The 18,364-nt window shown below is 40.8% G+C and overlaps 1 protein-coding gene across 1 annotated transcript; it reads left to right on the top strand.

Moving 5' to 3' along the window:
• Window positions 1–589: 589 nt before the first annotated feature.
• SHCBP1L (SHC binding and spindle associated 1 like) lies at window positions 590–18,271 on the top strand (the record flags this gene model as incomplete). Its single annotated transcript, XM_081195513.1, has 10 exons — window positions 590–820; window positions 1,760–1,909; window positions 7,623–7,837; window positions 10,682–10,768; window positions 11,352–11,570; window positions 14,133–14,238; window positions 15,151–15,304; window positions 16,522–16,772; window positions 17,203–17,325; window positions 17,456–18,271. The coding sequence occupies 10 exons, from the start codon at window positions 590–592 to the stop codon at window positions 17,690–17,692; spliced, it is 1,773 nt and encodes a 590-aa protein (XP_081051639.1). The 3' UTR covers window positions 17,693–18,271.
• Window positions 18,272–18,364: the final 93 nt, after the last annotated feature.

Here is an 18,364-nt window from a genome sequence, read left to right as displayed (position 1 = left end):
GTCACACGCGGGGTTTCCACTGTACAGGGAAATCCAGTCGGGAAAGACAAGACTCCACAGGGCCATCTGGTGTCACAGTACTTTATTACATACACAATGCCTATAAATCGCTTCCCCCCAAAATTGTTTTTTTAAAAAGTGTTTTATATGTGTTGTATATGCGATATAACGCTGTGGAGTCCCCCCTTCCCCAACAGGGCTTCGCGTATACAAGGCGCTTCACGGTGTCACTTCCTTGAGGTTTCAATGTTTGTGCCAGAGCCCGCCTTGAGGGAGCAATAAGGGGGAAGGCGGCCCTGGCAGCCCCGCTGGTCCTCCTCCTCCTCCTCCCCAGCAGGGCTTCTCTTGCGTGGGCCCCTGCCAGGCCCAGACCCGCCGGCCGCTCCCCCCAGGGCGGCACTCCTTCCGACTCCTGCGCGCAGCACGCGGAAGAAGACCGCGCGCCGGCTCTGTGCTCTGTCCCCCAACGGTCACAAAGGGACCGCGCGGAACTCCGCCCCGCCCATTGGCTGCCTCGCGCCAGGGAAAGTAGTTCCCGCTTATAAAGGCCCTGCCGGGGAGCGGGGGGGGGGGCGCAGCCAGAGAGGCGATGGCGTCCGGCGCCGCGGAGCAGCCGGGGGAGGGAGCGGGAGCGGCCTCGGCGAAAAGCCCCCCTCGAAGGGCGAGGGCGCGCCGCCTGGCTGTCACCGTGGGCGCCGCGGGGGAGGAGGAGGAGGGCGAGGCCAGGCCGCTGCCGGCGCAGTTTCCCTCTCAGCTGGGAGCGCTGAGCGGCCGCGGGAAGGCGGCGCTGTACTGCGACGACCTCCTGAAGGGCTGCAAGGTGACCGGGAGGGAGGGAGGAGGGAAGAAGGTCGAGGCAAGAGCCCGGCCCCAAACCCGCCCCTTCACCGGCATGGCTGAGGTGCAAAGGCCGCCCTTTCCCCGACAGGGACTCGAGGCGGCTGACGGATATGTACTGTACAAATAAGTATCATATAGATGGGCTACACTCGTTCAGCTTTACATGTGAACAACTACAAGTGTACAGCTCAACTCTCTGTTAACAAGTAGGCAGATTGCACACTTGTGGAATGGAGTGTGTGAGAAATAGGCTGATTAGACTATATGCATGTATTATTTACTTAACATATCTAGAGAATATGTGCACAAATCTCTGCTTGCATAGCATCTATGGCAGGTAACAATAGTAAGAAAATAGAAGCAAATAAAATTTAAAAGTAAATAAAATGTTAAAAATAAGTTGTTGGCATCTGTCTGTCTCCAGAGTGCACCTCTGAGGCTGATGTCAAACTGTGTTAGCAGCAATGAATGCCTTGGCAGTGTGTATGAAGGGCCTGGGCTCCCCAGACGGCAAGAAATACCCCCCCCCGCCCCCCCGCTGATGTTGTCCAAAGGAAAACCGCAATACATTTGGTACCAGCTTGGCTGCCGGTGTTGCTAGGCAGGGACATAGAAGGCCCTGTCCAACTGTCTTAGGGACTCCTCTCCGGATTGTACATTTATAAGAAGTAGCTGGGGACACATAGATCCAGAGAGCAAATTATGTTACAGGATAAGATGGCTTCATTCAGCTAAATCCTACTCGTAGATGCATTGACATATTGTGTGTGTGGTTGGCCGCACCCTGTAGAGAAAGGGATTTGGCTAGCTGGGCAGAAAGGGAAATGATCAATTTTATAGATTAATTTGCAAGGTTATGTTTTGTTCGTTTCTGAAAATATCCAAATACATTTCTGACATTTCTTCTTTTACATGAAAGGCAGAAGATGCCAATGAAGCCATTAGCAAATACCTTTTGGAAAAGTTGAAGATGAAGGAAAAATGGCTTGGAATCTGGAAGACCAATCCAGAACTTTTTTTTGTTAATTCTGAAGAAATTCCCATACCATATGTTGGTGTGCTTGTTGAGGTAACTACATTTCTCTTTAGAATGTTAATTTTAAAAAATATTTGGTGACAATTAGTACTTTCAGTTCAGTGAATATTAATTTGAAGATAGCCACAATTTGAATACTTTGTTGTGGCAGGAAACATTACAAGTCTCTTTCAGAAAGTTTTTGAATACTTGGTCTTTTTATTACTGGGTCTGAGACATCGTACGATGAAAGTGAAGCTCCCACCAGTTCAGCTATGCCGTTGGGAACTTAAAGACCAACTAAGTTAGTTCTTGGTATGAGCTTTCGTGTGCATGCACACTTCTTCAGATACACTGAAACAGAAGTTGCCAGATCCTTCTATATAGTGAGAAGGTGGGGAGGGGTATTACTCAGAAGGGTGGTGGGAATGGGTGATTGGCAGATAGCTGAGATGAGTAATACCCCTCCCCACCTTCTCACTATATAGAAGGATCTGGCAACTTCTGTTTCAGTGTATCTGAAGAAGTGTGCATGCACACGAAAGCTCATACCAAGAACTAACTTAGTTGGTCTTTAAGGTGCTACTGGAAGGAATTTTTTATTTTGACTATGGCAGACCAATGCGGCTACCTATCTGTAGCCGTTGGGAACGTTAGCTCAAGTGTCTTACTTACATCCAGCCATCTGAAAGCAGTGAGGCCTTACCTTTATCATGTTTCTTTCATAGTTCTGTAATAGTTCTATACAGGTAATCCTTTTGTGCGAGGGTTACGTTCTGGACCCTCACGTGCGTCAGTGGAATGCACATAAGCCTGCTCCATTCCATCCCATTTTGGGGCTACTTCCGGGTTTGGCACTGTGTGGTCGCATGTTGTTTGGACGTGCCTAAATCAGTCATTGCCTGTATTCCCTTTAAAGCACCAAATGGCCTGGCCCCTGTATAACTTAGGAAATGCCCTATTCTGATAATTTTCCCTGGCCCGAATGTTCCATTCCATTTTTCTTTCAGTGTACTATAGTGAAACCAGGACTTTTGCAGGTCACTTCCAGATGACATGTTTGTTGATGATTCATATATATCAAATAAAAACATGAACTAAAAACAGAAAACAATACATATATCCCCTTTGACTTCCCCCCTCCTCTTTTGTGGATCCTTACGTTATGGCGTGCTCTGGTCCATGGGGTCACGAAGAGTCGGACACGACTAAACAACTAAACAACAACAATGTTATCATTCCCACCCACCCCGCATCTCCTTTATAACTCCAGTCTTTAATGAAATCTTAAATATTCCTTAGTTCAAATTTTTACTACAAGTCTCAAATCAATCCTGCTAATGAATTTAATTGTTTACAATAATTTTTCAAATAAATTTTCTATTTCCCCCATTCTTCCTGGTTTATTCTTCCTGGTTTCTAATTCTTCCCATTAATTTTGCCATTTAGGCATAGTCCATTAATTTTATCTTTCATTCTTCCTTGATCAGGACCATATCTTCCTTCTATCTCTGGGCTAGCAGCATCCGAGCAGCTGTGGTCACATACATGAACAGTTTTTTTCTGGTCATTTGATATCTAATATTCCTAAAAGAAAAGCTTTGTTTCTTTGAAAAAGTTATCTTTAATATTTTTTTCAACTCATCTTCTCCCAGAAGGTTTTTTTATTACCTTATATGACGACCACATGTGGTAAAAGGTGCCCTCTTTTTCTTTGAATTTCCAGCATACATTTGATTTTGATTTATACATTTTAGCTAGGGTAAAGGTAAAGGGACCCCTGACCATTAGGTCCAGTCGCGGACGACTCTGGGGTTGCGGCACTCATCTTGCTCTATAGGCCGAGGGAGCCGGCATTTGTCTGCAGACAGCTTCCAGGTCATGTGGGCAGCATGACCAAGCCGCTTCTGGCAAACCAGAGCAGCGTACGGAAACTCCATTTACCTTCCCACAGGAGCTAGTTTACCAGGAGTTAAATACCATTTGTACATCATTTTCATGTAGTTTTCTTTCAAAATATACCATGTAAATTTTAAGTCTACATTCCATAACCTCTCCCATGCTGCTGTTAAAATATTATAACCAAAGTCCCTTGCCCAATGTATCATCACTTATTTAACCTGCTCATCTTTTTTTAGCTGTATTAGTTAGTATCAAACTTTATTTCCGTCACAGACCAGCATAAGATAAAAGATATGGATAAACTGAACTCATAAGACTTAAAACAGGTAAGGAATAAAAACTAGCAATTAAAAGGTGCTCATCTTTTGTTTGCCATTCCAATAATAGATTGAAAATTTTGGAAATTAATTTACTTTTGTTTTCTAGCAACTCTTTTTCAAATTGAGAGGTTTTAGTTGAAAAACCATTTTTTAAATCCAACTTAAATACAGTGGTACCTTGGTTGCGGATGGGATTCATTCCGGAGCTCTGGTCGGATCCCGAGGTTTCCACAACTGGAGGGACCACGTATGCGCGTGCAGACCGCTTCTGCACATGTACATGGCGCAGTAGAGCGCTTCTGCGCATGTGCACACGGAGAAACACTTCTGGGTTTGCTGCTTTTGCAACCCAAAGTTTACATTACCCGATGGTCACGTAAGCTGAGGTGCTACTGTACTTCATTAAGCTGATGATACTGCAACCAGTTGGATACAAAACCTCTTATATCTTCAAACCTCCTTAATTTTATCTCTTGATCTACTTCTATTAATAGGTCTTTATAAGTTACCCAATCATTTCACATATTTCTTATTTTCACAGATATTGCCTCTATTGGGAAAGTCACCACAGTGTTTTTTGTTCTAATTGTTTATATTTTATGTTTGTTCATAATTCATCCTGTTGTTTGCAGAGAAATTAGATAACGTTGGTTCTTTGATGAGCATTCGTTCTGATTTGTTTGTGGGGAGGCTAGACGTGTCAAAGCTTGTGTCATCCTACACTTTCTAGTGCGTTTCCCCATCACTTTCCGTGTTGCAAGAAGTCTGAACTTTTAAGGGGAGGTGGGTTTCTTGCACTAAGCCTTCCAATCAAGTATTTTGCCACCTGAATTTGCCTGCGTGTCCTTGAATCCCACCGCAAAATAGTAGTAGTCTGGAAGCTCCCCCAGTGATGGTTGCTATTCTTTGTAACCTCCTTACAGGAAAGTCTGCCTGGCAACCTCTGCCAGGAGGTGAAGTCCTTTTGGTATGAGGCCTTCCCCAAGTATTTACTTGTTGAATTTTGATTGTGCTACTTAAATTTTTAGGTATTTTTAGGATTGCATTCTAGAGGGTGGGGAGACACAGTGACCATATTACACACATGGGAGCATAGTATATAGTGTAAACAGGGTACTATTTTTATTGTATTTTTAGGTTTGAAAAAAAGTATAATAATGTCACCAAGATAAAACTTTTCCAGACCAAGTTCAGATACCTAGGGGTACAAATAACCAGAAACTTCAATAAATTATAGCTCCACAACTACAACCCCTTGTGGCGACAAATTAACAAAGACCTAAAGAGATGGAACAACATGAACTTCACTCTCTCAGACAAAATAGCCACGATCAAAATGATCCCCTCCCAGAACTAACCTACCTATTCCTAACCCTCCCAGTCTGGAATCCCCCAACCCAACTCTGTAAACGGCAGAAAAAAACCTACACTTATTTATTTCTCACACAAAAAACCCCAAAATAAGCTCCAAATACCTGCGCCTCCCCCCCGCAGAGGGAGAATGGGGAATCCCCAACATAGAACTATACTACATTGCCAACCAAGTACGCCACATAATCCCATATATACTAAATGATGAGACAAAACAATGGATACACCTAGAAAGGGACACAGTTGAAAATACCTGCACCACAGCATACCCATTCCTCCCAAACAAACTAAGGAAAATTCCCACAACACTTAACAGGTGCACACAGAGCATGCTTAAATCATGGAAAGCAGAAATAGGCAAACTGTCCCCAACCCCATCTCAGCTACTGTATTTTTCACCCCATAGGGCGCACCGGCCCATAGGACGCACCTAGGTTTTTTTTTGGGGGGGGGGGAATAAGGAAAAATATTTTTATTTCCCCCCCAGGTGCGGGGCGGGGGAAGCTAGGGCTAGGGCTTCGAGTAGCTCTCTCTCTTGCGGAGAGCAGCCTGTTCTGGGTGCTGGGGCCGGGGGAAGCTAGAGCTGCTCTCCGCAAGAGAGAGAGCTACTCGAAGCCCGGGCGCGACTGCTCAGCGCGCCCGGGCTTCGGGATAAGAGGCAGCTCTGTGCAAGCCATGGGAGGGCTCACTCTGAACTCACTCTGAAACTCACCTACAGGTGGAACCTAACACCAAGGAAATTAGGGCTAATACGCCCAGGAACCTCACCAAAATGCTGGAGAGGGTGCACCTCCACAGGCACATACCTCCACATGTGGTGGGAATGCCCCAAAATCCATTTATTCTGGACAACAGCTATAAAAAAGATATGCAAAATAACTAAACAAGTATTAGAAATAACCTCAGAACTGGCCCTACTAAACATCTTCCAAGACAATAATGCCCACTCACATCACAAAGAACTCATAATCCACCTACTCTCAGCAGCCAGAAACACCATAACCAGACACTGGAGAGACCTGTCAGGAGTAAGCATGGACCAATGGTACCAAATAGTATGGGAAACAGCCTTACTAGAAAAATTAACCAATACTATAAACGGGAACTGACACGGGGACAAATAGAAGACGCCCTCACCCCAGTATGGCTCCTTTATCACATACACAGCCCAACAAAACAACGACAAGAATCCACCAACAGCATACAAATCAATATAGCTAACCTGATCCAAAACATCCACCCACCCCACTCACACATGAAAACAAAGTTCATCACAGCCAATCACAAATGAACAATCACACCCTAGGCCAACCCCCAACCTCTCAACACCAAAGAGAACCTGCACAAGCATCGCTGACGCAAAACCCCACACATACGTTAAGTAAAATAGAAACATCACCCCACTCCCCATTCCCCCCTCCACCTCTTTCCCCCCAACAAATGAAACTGATCTGTAAAAAATGTAACTTGAAAAATGAGACATTGCACATACTTTTGTAAACCAAGAAATCTTTAATAAAAATACATTTAAAAACAGAAGAAGTATAATAATATAACTTCTTCTGTATGAAAATATACTATTTTCAGTAATAATAATTATTATATAATAGCCAAACCTTCTTTGGGAGTTCTGCTATACTGGGGCTAAGAGTTCCAGCTCTGACCCAGGAAAACTTGCTTACTGACAAGAATTCCCTTTGGAGGGTATGATTGTATATGTATATGTATATGTATATGTATATGTATATGTATATATGGGACAGCAGTATGCAATGAAACATGTAGAAGTTTAGGCGAGATTCCTTATTTCCTTCCCGCTTCCTTTTTAAATCAACCTAATTCTATCTTTGCTATCTACTCTCTTGTTTTCTGCGTGGCAGCTGATCGGGGACATTTTTCAGTCTTTGTGCATTCAATAATCTGGTGTTTAGAAAACCTACCATTTCAATGTTCTTTAAGCATAATGGACTGGGCAATCTTATACTCCCATGTGGGTGGGGGACTTAAATTGCTGCAATGTCAGCATAACTTGTGTCATATCCCATAACCTCTCAGTTGACCTATCTTGAGAACAGGATTGTAGCCATAAATTGTATAACAAAAGTCAAAAGAGTTGAGAAATCTATATATAAATCTTAATCTATTTTAACCTTGTAATTGTTTTTTTGTTACAGGTTACTTGCAAACTGCCCCAGAATCCCTCTGCTAACTTCAAAGTTTCTGTATCTGTAGCTGAACCCTTTTCCTCTAATATTAAAAATATTCCAAGACAGTTGGTTGATGAAGTTCTGGAGGAAATGGATCATTGTGTGCCTCTTTTGGAAGTCTATCCTGTAGAGGGGCAGGACAGCGCAGTGTATGATATAGCCAAGGCTTTGGAAATTGTGAGGTATGTTTTTCTAGAGTTTGGGATTCAACAGCATATTAAAGAAGGTGTGACAAAATAGAAATAACTAGTAGAAAAAGAATTTAAGAATATTAGACTGAGGGTAGAAGCTTATTTTTGAAGTTAGGGAGGTAGAGTACACACTTTATGTGCAGGTGATGGTTCCTGGCATCCCAGGTAACAGGTGATGTGAAAGATCTCTGCCTGACAGCTTTGCAAGCTGCTACCAGTCAAAGTGGAGAATAATAGGATTGATGGAGAAATAATCTGATCTCATAAAAGGCAGCTTCCGTTATTCCATTTTAAGTTACAGAACCTTGAAATATTAAAACCTTACAAAACTTACTAGTGGTCAGTTAATGTGTCCTTCAGTACTTTACTTTCTCCCCATTATTAACAGCTCTTAGGTAACAGAAACACATGATCAGTGGATACATCAAAATGCAGCGAAATTTGGAAAGCCCTATACCAAGGATGAACTGCTGGCATTCTTTTAATGGTTATTAGCCATTCGGGGCTGCTAATTTGTAGCACTGACATTATGAATCTGTGGTTTCCAGAAGTTAGGTGCCTATTGCTTCAATTGCATATTCTTGTAGTATTTTATCTCACATCCTTGTTGACTTGCCGGTCTGTCATCTGGAGCCATGGCTGATGTAGGAACATTATTTCTCTGGGGCCTTGTTTTGATTCTTATCTTTAATTTGATTCTTCTTGGTTTGGAGCTGTAAGTTCCTGCCATATGTCAGCTGCTTTGACTAATGTGGCCATCCCACTTATGCTTTAAAATACTACTTCCAGGAGAATTTCAACAAATCTTATTCAGCCGTTGTATCTAATTAGTGACTACAGTTTATTCAGGGTTTGTTGTAAATAACTGGGCAATTTCATCCAAACTTTGAGTTTAAAGAAGTTTAGCCAAAAATAAACAAAACCTAACCAATATTTGGTCCCACCTTGGGGGAAGTTGAAAGCAGGGATGTGGGAACAATCTGTTCTACTTAACTGACAGGAGTACCTATCTTCAACAGCTACTTTCTTATTTAGTGTAAGTTCATGTCAGTTCTGTATTTTGTTTAATCTTTCTATTTTTTTTATAGAAAGGAAGCCTGTATTGCTTCCTCACCTGCTACTCTTTTACAATATTCTGGGGTTAATGTGGTCAGTCTGTCAAACAGCTAAACATAAAGAAGTTTTCATTTCTTTAGGCTGCAGAAAGAAAGGAGAGCATAAAAGACTTTATAGAAATATAAGGACATTTCAAAATAGCCCAAAACAGAGCATCAATATTTTGAACCAAAGTAAGGCACCTATTCAAGCAAAGCCAGGCAAGAGAGGTGTTTAGACATAAGAGAAGACAATATATTTTAGCTGACACAGCTCTCCCAGAAATGAAGTAAAAAATGATTCTTTTATTGAGAAAAAGATGGAATACATTACAGTGGTACCTCGGGTTACGAACTTAATTCGTTCCGGAGGTCCGTTCTTAACCTGAAACTGTTCTTAACCTGAAGTACCACTTTAGCTAATGGAGCCTCCCGCTGCCGCCACACCGCTGCTGCATGATTTCTGTTCTCATCCTGAAGCAAAGTTCTTAACCCGAGGTACTATTTCTGGGTTAGTGGAGCCTGTAACCTGAAGCGTCTGTAACCTGAAGTGTATGTAACCCGAGGTACCACTGTATTGTGTACCAATAATACGGTAAAGTTGACATAATACAGACAGCTTGTACATTACAGTTTTTCTGTACTGTATAGGAAGAGGTACAGCAAGATTAACAAAATTAATTTTGTAAACTTTTATTTTGCTTTTCCCTCTTTTGCCTTCTGAATTTTATTATTTCTGCTATATATTTTTGCTAGATACATTCTGGCAATGAATGTCCTTTTTTAGCTTATTTACATGCCCATTTTCTACAGTAAAATATACCCAAAGCATCTCTCAACAAAAATCAACTTATTAGCAAAATGCATAACTTCTGAAAAATAGTATGTCACAAAACATATAAAAAATGCAAGTAAGATAAAAATGATTAAAGAAAGGATGAGATCCAACATAGTGCTAGTTCAAAAAGATTGACAGTTGATGTTATTCTGTGTTAGCACACAAGCTTAAGTGCCACAGAGTACAGTGGTACCTCTGGTTGCAAACGGGATCCATTCTGGAGCTCCGGTCAGATCCCGAGGATTCCACAATTGGAGGGACCGCTTCCGTGCACATGCGTGTGGCAGTGGAGCGCTTCTGTGCATGCACACGTAGTAAAAACCCAGAAATATACTTCCGGGTTTGCCGCTTACGTATCCTGAAGTTTACAGAACCAGAGGGATACGTAAGCGGATGTACAACTGTATAACAGTAGCAGTTGTGCTGGCAGTCGGGCGACATCTTTCACAAGGGGAAGACATCCATTGGATTTGGTGGTTGTGCTGTTGTAAGGTGAGGCTGTTTGTAATGGTTGTTGCCTTAACAAGCTGCCACAATTGGATATAACCCATAAGGAATTGAGTATCACAATTCAGTAATCTAGACTTAATAGATAACTAATACAGAGCAAATATAAAAATTAGAGTTCAAAGCAAAATAAATAAAAATAACACTGAACCATTCTAAAACTGGGTTCATGGCACTCCATGGGGCCACAGTAGCTTGGCTTAAATGCAGTTGAGAACAGGCAAGGTCTCACAAGGCCAAATGGTTCACAGCAGCTGGATGGTGCCCTTGCCTCTACTCAAGTACCAGGGAGTGGCAAAGATGGTAGTTCTCTTTCTCCAGCCTCCCAAGGGCCTCCTGAACTTAGGCACTTTTTATAATAATTATCAATGCAATGCAACTATGGCTTTTGTTTAGGTTCTTCTATGACTTCCTTTGGAGAGACTGGGATGATGATGAAAACAGCGAGACCTATGCTGCACTGATAGAAGAGAGAATTAAGATGTAAGTATGCTGCTCAGGTGAGCTGCCGTTGCTCGGTCCCTGCTCCTGCCAACCTAGCAGTTCGAAAGCACGTCAAAGTGCAAGTAGATAAATAGGTACCACTCCAGCGGGAAGGTAAACGGCATTTCCGTGCGCTGCTCTGGTCCGCCAGAAGCGGCTTAGTCATGCTGTACGCTCCCTGGCCAATAAAGTGAGATGAGCGCTGCAACCCCAGAGTCATCTGCGACTGGACCTAATGGTCAGGGGTCCCTTTACCTTTACCTTATGCTGCTCAGGAATGGTTCTCAGAAACAGCAGATGAGGAAGTACTTCAGATTTTTGGTGAAGGCTCTACTGAGTGATGGAGAGGGCTAGGTTAGAAGCCATTTATTTTCGTAACATGTTAAGATGCTATAAATTGGATTTTATTTTTTTTAATATATAGAGGGACATCCTGTCATGAGAACAACTTCACCTGCAGTTTGAAGTGATGCAATTCTTATTCAAGTTAACCTCCTGATCTGCTGTTTGAGAGAACTAGTAGAGCTTAGTTTTTGCATAAAGTTTCAAAAGGAGAAGCTCTAATTTTCTTAAATCTTCTTAGTTGGTGTGATATTCAGAATGGGACTATCCCTGCTCCGATTGCTCATCGTTTTAGAAGAAATCTTGAAAAGTACAAAAGTCTGCATTTGGAGTTGATTCATTACCAAAGTAATATTAAAGAAGAACCCACAGCAGAAGAAGCAGTTGAATGTTGGAAAAAGTATTATGAATTGATAATGCTATGTGGATTGTTGAAAATATGGGAAGATTTACGCCTGAGGTAATTGAAGTTGACGTTGTTTTTAAAAAATGGTTCAGTTTTTTTGCTTGTTGTCCAAATAGCTTGTTTTAATTACCTATTGCTTTATTAATTTTAAGTATAATTCATTTGTTAGTGAATTAGATGTTACTACAGTGGTACCTCGGTTTTCGAACGTAATCAGTTCCAGAAGACGGTTCGAGTTTCGAAACGTTCGAAAACTGAAAACAGTATGGAAGCCTCAAAACGATAAACTCGAATACGGAAGCCACATTTCCAATTTGACTTCCAAGGCACGTTCGAAAACAACAGCATTTACTTCCGGGCTTACAGCATTCGAAAACCAAAATATTAGTCAACGGAGATGTTCAAAAACCGAGGTACCACTGTATATGTTTAATTACATTGAACATAATTTGTGTAGATGTACACTCAGATTGGCGTGTCCTGGTGTAGTTATATTGTGTATTTCCATTATAAACGATTGCTAAGAGATATCTGATGAAATGATGTCACCTTAACTGTCCTGTTGTGCCTAAAGTGCCCCTTGAATGAAGCGCAGATGAATTCACAGTCCCACCCCAGGTCTCCTAGTCAGAGCCAGTCAATAGTTTTTCATAAGATCATATATGATAAATGAAATACTCCTGACACTACAGCAGTGGCCTGGACATTTCTCCTCGTATGTTTTCAGATTGTGCCATTAAGGCAGAGACTTGATATTACAGGATTGGACATTTGGGTATACACCTGTTTACTAGTTTTTGCATTTCTGTTTTTTATTCTGTTTGGTGTAACAGTTGAATAAATATTAAACTGGGAAACTCTGCCATAGCATTAAATTTGGTTCCTTTAAGTGTATGTACATACTTTTATTAAGAAATGTTTGCAGTAGTAAATAACAGAAAATACTTAATTTTCACACCATTTTTGTCATCAATGGGAAGAAAAAAAGCAGCTCTTCTGAATACGCTTAAAAGAAAGCAAATTCCATTGAAATTGGTGGGAATGGCATGTAAATGTGATTAAGTGTGCCAGCATCTAGCTTAGAGAGCCACATATGATAAATAACTAATTATTTATTAGTTAAGATAATCATCATAATGCCAGTAGATTTATCCAGATCAACAATTTGCAGAGATTTGTAATGGATTGCTTCATTTTTTGAAAGGCAGGAGCCAACGTAGGTTACATGTCTGCATGAGTAATTATGCGCCTAGTTTCAGTGTCTGGCAACTCAATGGGGAAATTCCTATCTGAGAACTTGCTAGCTGTGTTTTGTATAGTCATAAAGAAACTTTCTGAACTTACATAGCTGTCAATGTTTTCTTTTTTTTAAGGGAAATTCCCTTATTCCGAATAGGATTCCTCGCAACAAAAGGGAAAAGTTGACAGCTGTGAACTTAGTAACAATGTGTTCTTCCCACAATTGTACATATTTCCATAAGTAATTAGGGCCATAATGGTAAGTGAAGTTCCACCAAATAGAAAACCTATTACAGTGCATTTTAGGTACTTTCCCCTTCATATTAATCTAGACAATGAAGGAAAAAGTACCTAAAATCCAGTGTGATAGGTTTTCTATTTGGTGGAACTTCACTTACCACGAACTCTTAGAGTTAGAAAGGATTAGTTGTAGAAAAGCAGGACTCCTCCTTGTTACCATGTGACAGTTAGCATGTCTACTTGTTGTCGTTTAGTCGTGTCCGACTCTTCGTAAACCAGAGCACGCCAGGCATGTCTACTTAGTTCTATTAAATTCCACGGGGCTCACTCCCAGGCGCAGAATTGCATTAGTTCTGCAGTTCCCTGAGATATAAAAGCTGCCAGTTCAGCTGCTCTTGTTAAATTATTTTCCTTTGTTATTTTGAGACCTTTGCTATACTTAAGACTATGTAAGTTTATTTAAATATGTATATTCTTTTGTAATAATTATTATATTCTATGCTTCCATTTCATTAACATATTTAATAGAGCAAAAGTTCAAAAATTGAATGAATTATTGAGAAATCACTGGGGGGCAGAGGACATGGAGCATGAAAACGTTTTAAAATCTTTTTTTCTTATACTAGCAGATACTAACTTTGTAATACTAATGATCTGTGAATATATTGGTTTCTGCTTTTAAAGATTAATCTCCCCTCCAAAATGGTTTATAAAAATGCTTTCAAATAGCTTGGACGCAGCACCCTTTAGTTCTTCTTAATTAGCTGCCTTGAATACTGTTTATACTTTAAGTAGTTGAAGTTTAAATTTTATTCATTTTAAGCCAATATTCATAGTAAATATTTCTAGGGTCTACAGTGCAATTGCATCAGTTGTAAATGAAGTTGTCTGGCAAAGAGTAAAAATACTGAATGCTTCGTATTTTTTCGCTTTGCATTTTCAAGGCTTTGTCATGCCAGACATTTCTGGTATGCACATTTTCTGTAGGGATATTGTTTAGGCTTAAATGTCTGTATCTGTTTAAAGCTGAAACAAATACAATGCTAAGCATACTTGAAGCCAATTTTATTTAAATACATCTACAGAATGCTTTGCCTAAGGCATTATTGATAGTACAAAGTTCATTTTAAATTTTAGGGCTCATGGACCTCTGACCCCAAGAATTTTGAAACGGAGGAAAGGACACAGAGATGATGGAAAAACTGTAACTTACATTGTTGCAAAAACAGCAGCAGCAGAAATGGTAAGGAGTTCATTTGAATAAATATCCAAGTAGCTGAGACTGCTGCTTCTCCTTCAGCAAACTTTACTTGATATCCCTTCTTCTCTCCAACCCTACCCAAACAGCTTTTCCATTATTGCTCCCTTTGTAGAACTGTAAGGTGCAGGATTCTTTTATTTTGAAATACTGTAGACTTAGCTGTTGCCTTCTGCTCTCTTCGTGATTCTCCCGAAAGTAGTCTGGCTGGAAGGGGATTGAATTCAGCAGTCTTTTAATTTAATTTCAGTTTTGCTTGGTTAAAAACTGTCCTAATAAGCTGCTGTTTGTTTCAGTGCTAGCAAAGTAGATGAAGACTAGCATTTTTGCACAGGCAAGGTGTTTATGGAAACACTATTATCATTTCAGAGTGCCTGTCATCTTGGTGCTGGTCACATCCAATATGGCACTTATAGACATAACCCATAAAGGAACTTTGCCCAAATTGTTTTTTGTTTTGTTTTTTATGCTAACAACACTTGTGCACTTAATACAGAAGGAAACTAATGTGTAGAGTGGTACTTCTAGTTATGAACTTAATTCGTTCCAGAGGTCTGTTCTTAACCTGAAACTGTTCTTAACCAGAGGCATGCTTTCGCTAATGGGGCCTCTTGCTGCTGCTGCTGCGCCGCTGGCACACGATTTCCATTCTCATCCTGGGGCAAAATTCTCAACTCGAGGTAACTCTTCCAGGTTAGCGGAGTTTGTAACCTGAGGCATTTGTAACTTGAGGTACCACTGTACTGTAGGTAGGGAACAGCATGTAAAGTTCAGAGAGTTCCTAGAAGTATGCTGCGTAGAAGCAACAGTGAAAGGATAGGCTAAAAAACCACATTAACCTTTAAAACAAGACTGGCTAATCCCCGATTTTACTTTGTATCTGTCTCATCTGCCCAGGTTAAAGAATTAGCCCCAGACACACTTCTTCAGCAACATGATAACTTAAACCTGGCTTTGGACAGCTGTTACAGTGGAGATAATGTGCTTATTTTCCCAGGAGAATATAAAGCAGCAAACCTTTCCATGTTAACTGAAGATATTGTTATTAAAGGTCAGTAGTGTGCCTGCTGTGATTTTTATCGAATAGAATAAGAAAACTAAAACCAACTATTAGAATAAAGATTGGTTAAATGTGAGGCTCTTTCAGGTTTTCAGAATTTGGAGAGTGAATCACTTAAGGTTTTATATAAAAACATTTCTTGTTTGTGTCTTTTATTATAGGCATTACAGCTTCTTAATAAAAGTTCTGAAGCAACTGCAAACATGTGCAGCACTGGTCATATTATCTGCAATAGCAAATTAATCATCAGCTGTAGAAGAGTGGGTCTAATTTCATGGTCTCCTATCCTGCTCTTGAGCATAGCTTTACAACTATTGCTGGTGATCTGATTGGGACTACAGTCATACCTCGAGTTGAAGTTACTTCAGGTTGAGCGTTTTCGGGTTGTGCTCTGCGGCGACCCGGAAGTAACGGAATGCGTTACTTCCGGGTTTGCCGCTTGCGTATGCACAGATGCTCAAAATGACGTCACACGCATGCACAGAAGCGGCAAATCACGACACGTGCAGACACACAGATTCAGGTTCTGGGGCTCCAGAACGGATCCCGTTTGCATCCAGAGGTACCACTGTACACGGGTGCAGCCATCAGTGTTGGATCACATTAGGAACTATACAGTGCAATCGGCATAGAAAGTTTTGTGTCCTGCTAAATTCCAAGTTGGCTCAGAATTGGCTCCAGATTGTAGCAAATGCAAGGCATGGTCAGCTCTGTTTTTCTGACAGCCATCAGCCAACCACCAAACTGTGCCACCAATGTGCATCAGTCCTCTGAAGCAGATTTTGCAGTTGGCGTGGGGGCACAGAAGAGAGGAAAGGAAAACTGCATTCTGGTTGAACAAGGACAGCATTGAATACCATCCATTTTTTTTTGAAGTACAGTGGTACCTCGGGTTACATATGCTTCAGGTTAGACTCTGCTAACCCAGAAATAGTACCTTGGGTTAAGAACTTTGCTTCAGGATGAGAACAGAAATCGTGCTCCGGTGGCGCGGCAGCAGCAGGAGGCCCCACTAGCTAAAGTGGTGCTTCAGGTTAAGAACAGTTTCAGGTTAAGAACAGACCTCCGGAACGAATTAAGTACTTAACCCGAGGTACCACTGTACTTAAAGTTGCTTGGTCAAATGTACTCCCTACTCCCACTGTCCAATTTCTGTGCACTTCTACATTTAATTGATTTTAATAATTCCGTTTCTCCATTTTGTTTAGGAGTTGGAAGACGAGAGGAAATTGTGATTGTTTCAGATCCTGTCTATGACAGTTTTATAGTGTCCAGGGCTCAAAATCTGAAGATAATGAATATTACTGTGCAGCAGCAAGGGGCTCTCGATGGTATTATAGTAGTTGAATCTGGACACACATTTTTGGAGAACTGTGTTTTGAAGTGTGAAGGAACTGGTGTCTGTGTACTTGTTGGGGCTTCTCTGACAATTATAAACAGTGAGATTACTGGAGCTCAGGTACTCTATTTCAGTTCAAAACAAGATACAATACGCATATGAGAATGTAAGATGCTTTCATTCCGTGAATACACAAAAACCTGGTTTAATGCAGAAGGGGAACTAATAATGAAAAGACTTGATGTCAGTGATAGATAGCATAATTTCAATATTACAGTTGCTGGTCCACAGGAAAGAGATGTGAGTGGACGGGATGGTAGATGTGACAAGAAGACTTGATTCCAATCAGTTTTGCAGCATGCAAGTGGGGTTCTGGTCCAGTACTATATGCACTCCTTAGTACTGCACAGCTGCTAGTTGCTGACCAGAACTCTAAATGATCTGCATCAGTTAACTTGTATTCACACACAAAAATTGATTTTGTTCTGATAACATGATCAGTAGGAACAGCTAGTTGCATGTCAATCCAAATGTTGGTTTTTGCACTCAGGGGGCTGGAGTCGAGTTATACCCAGGAAGCACAGCTACTCTGGAGGGTAACAAAATTCACCACTGCAATAACTTCCGAACCTGTGACTCCTCACATGGTAGTTTTGGTGGAATTAACATTAAGGTAAATTTTTGTTGACAATGGAATGCTACTGTAACAACCTAAATTATTTGAAAAGATTCCCATGTTTAAGAAGATAATTTGATTAAGATGCTACCGAGAGTTTATGAATAAACTTTTGATTCCTTAACAGGTTCTTCCTGCTCCTAAACTAAGGATGAAAAACAATCATATTTACAGTAACAATGGATATGGAGTGACCATTATGAAGCCTTCTGAGCAGCTGTGTGCTGCAGCTGAAGGAACAGTGGAATGTGCTGCTGCAGGAGATGGCGAAGATTCTGTTTCCAAACTAATGGAGGAATTGAGCCTTGAGATGAGCACAAACATACTAGAAGACAACACCAAAGGCATCAGCATAGTTAACTGAAGCTACAGGTTTCAGCTACAAAGGAAAACTTGTTGTATTAAAGGATATTAATAAGAGTTATTATGGATACTGATGAAACATGAAATAGCTCCGTAATTTTTATTTCTTAGTAAACAGAAAGCTCTTCATAGCTTGGCAAGAATTTAAGCTTAATTTCCATTTAAGTCTTTGGCACCAGAAGCCAAAATATAACCCCTTGGAGGCTATCAGTTTGAATTCTGTACTCACTATTCCAACTCGGGAATATATTTTTTAAAAGCCTGTACAGCAGTAAGTAACCTTCAGACTTACTGAAAAGTAGTTAAAACTGCGGATTTATTACTACAAGTTTGTCTTGTTGAGTTAATTTTTACTGTATTATAAACAGGTCTTACGAATGAAGTAGGATATTTTGAACACCAGTCCCATAAAATTTAGCATACTTCTGGCAGGTCAAGGATAGAAGTCGGGACAGTATGACTGAGGAGCTAGAGCTAAACTTGACTTACTTAAAATTGATTATGTGAGAAATAAGGAATTCTGGACTTGGAAGTGGAGTTAGTCCTATTCAATTCAACATTAAAGGTTAACTGTCAGTTTTTTCTGGCCCTTTTATTATCCTTCCACATCTAGTGTTAACACGAATGCATCATTAATAATTTACTGTATTTTCCCGTGTATAAGACGATGGTT

Source organism: Podarcis bocagei (genome assembly GCF_964188305.1).
Source record: "Podarcis bocagei genome assembly, chromosome: 5".
Lineage (NCBI taxonomy): Eukaryota > Metazoa > Chordata > Lepidosauria > Squamata > Lacertidae > Podarcis > Podarcis bocagei.
The sequence above is the reverse complement of the archived record's forward strand: the minus strand, read 5'-3'. Positions and strand labels throughout refer to the sequence as shown.